Source organism: Scyliorhinus torazame, chromosome 5, assembly GCF_047496885.1.
Source record: "Scyliorhinus torazame isolate Kashiwa2021f chromosome 5, sScyTor2.1, whole genome shotgun sequence".
NCBI lineage: Eukaryota > Metazoa > Chordata > Chondrichthyes > Carcharhiniformes > Scyliorhinidae > Scyliorhinus > Scyliorhinus torazame.
In genome coordinates, this window is record NC_092711.1 from 11,770,239 (window position 1) to 11,777,665 (window position 7,427).

Sequence of the window (7,427 nt, forward strand, 5' to 3'; positions counted from 1 at the left end):
GAGGGGTCTTTGATTATGCTGCCCCGCTTTCCCCAGGCAGCGGGAGGTGTAGATGGGAGTCAATGGATGGGAGGCAGGTTCGTGTGATGGACTGGGCGGTGTTCACGACTCTCTGAAGTTTCTTGCGGTCCTGGGCCGAGCAGTTGCCAAACCAGGCTGTGATGCAGCCCGATAGGATGCTTTCTATGGTGCATCTGTAAAAGTTTGTGAGAGTCAGTGTGGTCGTGCCGAAGGATGTGCGGAACTTACCGGAACGGATGATGGTCTGCCGCACAAACTGGGCTTTGTCCTCGGGCAGGCGTGCAGCTTCCTCCAATCCCTGACCAACTGGCGAAGAAATCAGAGTCACCTCCAGAGCTGTCCTCGTCGTATTCCGCAGTCAGACTCGGCTTGTAATATCCTGCAGGGGGTGGGGGGTGACACATCAGCAATCCCACTCAGACATACAGTCACAAAGGGAGAGACAGGCAACTCACATCCACAGGGGGAGAGACAGGCGACAGTACAGTCACAGAGAGGGAGAGACAGGCGACATTACAGTCTCAGAGGGGGGAGACAGGCGACATACAGTCTCAGAGAGGGAGAGACAGGCGACATACAGTCTCAGAGGGGGGAGACAGGCGACATACAGTCTCAGAGGGGGGAGACAGGCGACATACAGTCTCAGAGGGGGGAGACAGCGAAATACAGTCTCAGAGGGGGGAGACAGGCGACATACAGTCTCAGAGGGGGGAGACAGGCGACATACAGTCTCAGAGGGGGGAGACAGGCGACATACAGTCTCAGAGGGGGAGACAGGCGACATACAGTCTCAGAGGGGGGAGACAGGCGGCATACAGTCTCAGAGGGGGGAGACAGGCGACATACAGTCTCAGAGGGGGGAAGACAGGCGACATACAGTCTCAGAGCGGGGAGACAGGCGACATACAGTCTCAGAGGGGGAAGACAGGTGACATACAGTCTCAGATGGGGAGACAGGTGACATACAGTCACAGAGGGGGAGAGACAGGCGACTCACAGTCGCAGAGGGGAGAGACAGGCGACTCACAGTCGCAGAGGGGGAGAGACAGGCGACTCACAGTCGCGGAGAGGGAGAGACAAGCAACTCAGTCAGAGAGGGAGAGAGAGAGACAGGTGACATACAGTCACCGAGGGGAGAGACAGTCGACAGATAGTCACAGAGGGGGAGAGACAGGCGACATACAGTCACAGAGGGAGAGGGAGACAGGTGACATACAGTCACCGAGGGGAGAGACAGTCGACAGATAGTCACAGAGAGGGAGTGACAGGGCGACTCACAGTCACGGAGAGGGAGGCAGACAGGGAGGAAGGCGTCGAGCGAGGGAACCGTGGTTTACCAAGGAAGTGGAATCTCTTGTTAAGAGGAGAAGGAGGCCTATGTGAAGATGAAGTGTGAAGTTTCAGTTGGGGCGATGGATAGTTACAAGGTAGCGAGGAAGGATCTAAAGAGAGAGCTAAGACGAGCAAGGAGGGGACATGAGAAATATTTGGCAGGAAGGATCAAGGAAAACCCAAAAGCTTTCTCTAGGTATGTCAGAATAAGCGAATGACTAGGGAAAGAGTAGGACCAGTCAAGGACAGGGATGGGGAAATTGTGTGTGGAGTCTGAAGAGATAGGCGAGATACTAAATGAATATTTTTCATCAGTATTCACTCAGGAAAAAGATAATGTTGTGGAGGAGAATGCTGAGCCCCAGGCTAATAGAATAGATGGCATTGAGGTACGTAGGGAAGAGGTGTTGGCAATTCTGGACAGGCTGAAAATAGATAAGTCACCGGGACCTGATGGGATTTATCCTAGGATTCTCTGGGAGGCCAGGGAAGAGATTGCTGGACCTTTGGCTTTGATTTTTATGTCATCATTGGCTACAGGAATAGTGCCAGAGGACTGGAGGACAGCAAATGTGGTCCCTTTGTTCAAAAAGGGAGAGCAGAGACAACCCCGGCAACTATAGACCGGTGAGCCTCACGTCTGTAGTGGGTAAAGTCTTGGAGGGGATTATAAGAGACAAGATTTATAATCATCTTAGATAGGAATAATATGATCAGGGATAGTCAGCATGCTTTGTGAAGGGTAGGTCATGCCTCACAAACCTTATTGAGTTCTTTGAGAAGGTGACTGAACAGGTAGACGAGGGTAGAGCAGTTGATGTGGTGTATATGGATTTCAGCAAAGCATTTGATAAGGTTCCCCACGGTAGGCTATTGCAAAAAATACGGAGGTTGGGATTGAGGGTGATTTAGAGATGTGGAATCAGAAATTGGCTAGCTGAAAGAAGACAGAGGGTGGTGGTTGATGGGAAATGTTCAGAATGGAGTACAGTCACAAGTGGAGTACCACAAGGATCTGTTCTGGGGCCATTGCTGTTTGTCATTTTTATCAATGACCTAGAGGAAGGCGCAGAAGGGTGGTGAGTAAATTTGCAGACGATACTAAAGTCGGTGTGTTGTCGATAGTGTGGAAGGATGTAGCAGGTTACAGAGGGATATAGATAAGCTGCAGAGCTGGGCTGAGAGGTGGCAAATGGAGTTTAATGTAGAGAAGTGTGAGGTGATTCACTTTGGAAGGAATAACAGGAATGCGGAATATTTGGCTAATGGTAAAGTTCTTGAAAGTGTGGATGAGCAGAGGATCTAGGGTGTCCATGTACATAGATCCCTGAAAGTTGCCACCCAGGTTGATAGGGTTGTGAAGAAGGCCTATGGAGTGTTGGCCTTTATTTGGTAGAGGGATTGAGTTCCGGAGTCGGGAGGTCATGTTGCAGCCGTACAGAACTCTGGTACGGCCGCATTTGGAGTATTGCGTACAGTTCTGGTCACCGCATTATAGGAAGGACGTGAAGGCTTTGGAGCGGGTGCAGAGGAGATTTACCAGGATGTTGCCTGGTATGGAGGGAAAATCTTATGAGGAAAGGCTGATGGACTTGAGGTTGTTTTCGTTGGAGAGAAGAAGGTTAAGAGGAGACTTAATAGAGGCATACAAAATGATCAGGGGGTTGGATAGGGTGGACAGTGAGAGCCTTCTCCCGCGGATGGATATGGCTGGCACGAGGGAACATAACTTTAAACTGAAGGGGTAATAGATATAGGACAGAGGTCAGAGGTAGGTTCTTTACGCAAAGAGTAGTGAGGCCGTGGAATGCCCTACCTGCTACAGTAGTGAACTCGCCAACATTGAGGGCATTTAAAAAGTTTATTGGATAAACATATGGATGAAATGGGTATAGTGTAGGTTAGATGGCTTTTGGTTTCGGTTGCAACATCGTGGGCCGAAGGGCCTGTACTGCGCTGTATTGTTCTATGTTCTATGTTCTATACAGTCACAGAGAGGGAGAGACAGGCGACATACAGTCACAGAGGGAGGGAGAGGTGACTATCAGTTACACAGGGAGAGAGGCAACATACAGTCACAGAGGGAGAGAGACAGACGACTCACAGTCACAGAGAGGAGAGACAGGCGACTCACAGTCACGGAGAGGGAGAGACAGGCAACTCACAGTCACGGAGAGGGAGAGACAGGCGACTCAGTCACGGAGAGGGAGAGACAGGCCAACTCAGTCACAGGGGGGAGAGACGGGCGGCTCAGTCACAGAGGGAGAGACAGGCAACTCAGTCACAGAACGAGAGAGAGAGACAGGCGACATACAGTCATAGGGGGGAGAGACAGGCGTCTTACAGTCACAGGGGGGAGAGAGACAGGTGACAGGCAGTCACAGAGAGGGAGAGACAGGCAACATAGTCACAAAGGGAGAGACAGGCGACTCACAGTCACAGAGGGGGAGAGACAGGCGACTCACAGTCACAGATGGGGAGACAGGCAACTCAGTCACAGTGGGGGAGTGACAGGCAGCAGTCACAGAGGGAGAGACAGGCGACTCACAGTCACTGAGAGGAAGAGACAGGCAACACAGTCACAGAAGGGGAGGCAGGCGACTCACAGTCACAGAAGAGGGAGAGACAGGCAACTCACAGTCACAGAGAGGGAGAGACAGGCAACTCACAGTCACAGAGAGGGAGAGACAGGCAACTCACAGTCACAGAGAGGGAGAGACAGGCGACTCACAGTCACAGAGAGGGAGATACAGGCGACTCACAGTCACAGAGAGGGAGAGACAGGCGACTCACAGTCACAGAGAGGGAGAGACAGGCGACTCACAGTTACAGAGGGAGAGACAGGCAACTCAGTCACAGAGAGAGAGAGACAGTCGACAGACAGTCACAGAGAGGGAGATACAGGCGACATACAGTCACAAAGGGAGATACAGGCGACTCGCAGTCACAGAGGGGGAGACATGCAACTCACAGTCACAGAGGGGGAGACAGGCAACTCACAGTCACGGAGAGGGAGAGACAGGCGACTCACAATCACGGAGAGGGAGTGACAGGCGACTCACAGTCACAGAGGGAGAGGCAGACGACATACAGTCACAGAGAGGGAGAGACAGCAACATACAGTCACAGAGAGGGAGTGACAGGCGACTCACAGTCACAGAGAGGGAAAGACAGGCGACTCACAGTCACGGAGAGGGAGAGACAGGCGACTCACAGTCACGGAGAGGGAGAGACAGGCGACTCACAGTCCACGGAGAGGGAGAGACAGGCAACTCAGTCACAGCGGGGGGAGAGACGGGCGGCTCAGTCACAGAGGGAGAGACAGGCAACTCAGTCACAGAACGAGAGAGAGAGACAGGCGACATACAGTCATAGGGGGAGAGACAGGCGACATACAGTCACAGGGGGGAGAGAGACAGGTGACAGACAGACACAGAGGGGGAGAGACAGTCAACATACAGTCACTGAGGGAGAGATAGGACAGGTGACATACAGTCACAGAGAGGGAGAGACAGGCGACAGGCAGTCACAGAGAGGGAGAGACAGGCAACATAGTCACAAAGGGAGAGACATGTGACTCACAGTCACAGAGGGAGAGACAGGCGACTCACAGTCACAGAGGGGGAGAGACAGGCGACTCACAGTCACAGAGGGGGAGAGACAGGCGACTCACAGTCACAGAGGGGGAGAGACAGGCAACTCAAGTCACAGTGGGGGAGCAACAGGCAGCAGTCACTGAGGGAGAGACAGGCGACTCACAGTCACTGAGAGGGAGAACCAGGCGACTTACAGTCACAGAGGGAGAGATGGGCGACAGTCACAGATGGAGAGGACGGGCGACACAGTCACAGAGGGAGAGACGGGCGACACAGTCAGATAAGGGGAGAGACAGGCGACTCACAGTCAGAGAGGGGGAGACACAGGCGACATACAGTCACAGAGGAGACAGACAGGTGACTCACAGTCACAGGAGAGAGAGAGAGAGACAGGCGACATACAGTCACAGATAGGGGGAGACAGGCGACAGGCAGTCACAGAGAGGGAGAGACAGGCAACATACAGTCACAAAGGGAGAGACAGGTGACTCACAGTCACAGAGGGAGAGACAGGCGAATCACAGTCATAGAGGGAGAGACAGGCGACTCACAGTCACAGATTGGGAGACAGGCCAACTCACAGTCACAGAATGGGCGAGACAGGCAGCAGTCCACAGAGGGAGAGACAGGCGACATACAGTCACAGAGGGGAAGACAGGAGGCAACACACCGTCACAGAGGGGGAGTCGGGCGACTCACAGTCACAGAGGGTGACAGACAGGCGACTCACAGTCACGGAGAGAGAGAGAGAGAGAGAGAGAGAGAGAGAGAGAGAGAGAGAGACAGGCGACATACAGTCACAGAGAGGGTGAGACAGGCGACTCACAGTCACAGAGGGAGAGAGACAGGCGACATACAGTCACAGAAGGAGAGAGACAGGTGACTCACAGTTACAGAGGGAGAGACAGGCGACTCACAGTTACAAAGGGAGAGACAGACGACTCACAATCACAGAGAGGTAGAGGACAGGCGACTCGCAGTCACAGAGGGGGAGAGGACAGGCGACTCGCTGTCACAGAGGGGGAGAGACAGGCGACTCGCAGTCACAGAGGAGGAGAGACAGGCGACTCGCAGTCACAGAGGAGGAGAGACAGGCGACTCACAGTCACAGATGGGGGAGACAGGCAACTCAGTCACAGTGGGGGGAGAGACAGGCAGCAGTCACAGAGGGAGAGACAGGTGACTCACAGTCACTGAGAGGAAGAGACAGGCGACTCACAGTCACAAAGGGAGAGACAGGCGACTCACAGTCACTGAGAGGAAGAGACAGGCGACTCACAGTCACAAAGGGAGAGACAGGCGACTCACAGTCACAGAGGGAGAGGACAGGCGACTCACAGTCACAGAGGGAGAGACAGGTGACTCACAGTCACAGAGAGGTGGAGACAGGCAACTCGTAGTCACGGAGAGGAAGAGACAGGCGACTCACAGTCACAGAGGGAGAGACAGGCGACTCACAGTCACAGATGAGGTAGAGACAGGCGACTCGTAATCACAGAGAGGAAGAGACAGGTGACTCACAGTCACAGAGGGAGAGCCGGGCGACACAATCTCAGAAGGGGAGAGACAAGCGACTCACAGTCACAGAGGGGGAGACAGGCGACTCACAGTCACAGAGGGAGAGACAGGCGACTCACAGTCACAAAGGGAGAGACAGACGACTCACAATCACAGAGAGGTAGAGACAGGCGACTCGCAGTCCAGAGGGGGAGAGACAGGCGACTCGCAGTCACAGATGAGGAGAGACAGGCGACTCACAAGTCACAGATGGGGAGACAGGCAACTCAGTCACAGTGGGGGAGAGACAGGCAGCAGTCACAGAGGGAGAGACAGGCGACTCACAGTCCACAGAGAGGGAGAGAGACAGGCAACTCGTAATCACAGAGAGGAAGAGACAGGCGACTCACAGTCACAGAGGGAGAGCCGGGCGACACAATCTCAGAAGGGAGAGACAGGCGACCTCACAGTCACAGAGAGGAGAGACAGGTGACTCACAGTCACAGAGGGAGAGAGAGACAGGCGACATTACAGTCAGAAAGGGGGAGACAGGCGACCCAGTCATAGAGAGAGAGAGAGAGAGAGCAGGACTACTCACAGTCACAGAGGGGAGAGACAGGCGGACCGAGTGCCCAGTGGGTCCTGGTGAAGTTCTTACCGACGCCGGTGACGATGACCCAGACCCGTGGCGGGTTCTTGGCGTTGACAATGGCCGTCCTCAGCCGCTTGGTGGTGCCGACTCGACTCGACACCACCTCCTCCTTAAACTTGGCGTTCACCTGTAATCGCGGGTAGGTGAGAGGAGGAGGGAGGGACGGAGGGAGGGATGGAGGGAGGGACGGAGGGAGGGATGGAGGGAGGGACGGAGGGGAGGAGGGAGGACGGAGGAGGACGGAGGGAGGGAGGACGGAGGGAGGGAGGAGGGACGGAGGGAGGGACGGAGGGAGGGAGGGAGGGACGGAGGGAGGAGGGAGGGAAATA

General features: G+C 54.4%; 1 protein-coding gene across 1 annotated transcript in view; it reads right to left on the minus strand.

Moving 5' to 3' along the window:
• Positions 1–7,246, minus strand: part of sdr39u1 (short chain dehydrogenase/reductase family 39U, member 1) — a gene marked incomplete at its 5' end in the record, with an annotated part of 11,465 nt that extends 4,219 nt beyond the window's left edge. The window contains 3 exon segments of the mRNA XM_072507601.1: positions 250–313; positions 315–400; positions 7,105–7,246. Of these exon segments, the coding sequence (XP_072363702.1) occupies positions 250–313; positions 315–400; positions 7,105–7,246 (292 nt within the window).
• Between the last annotated feature and the right edge of the window lie 181 nt (positions 7,247–7,427).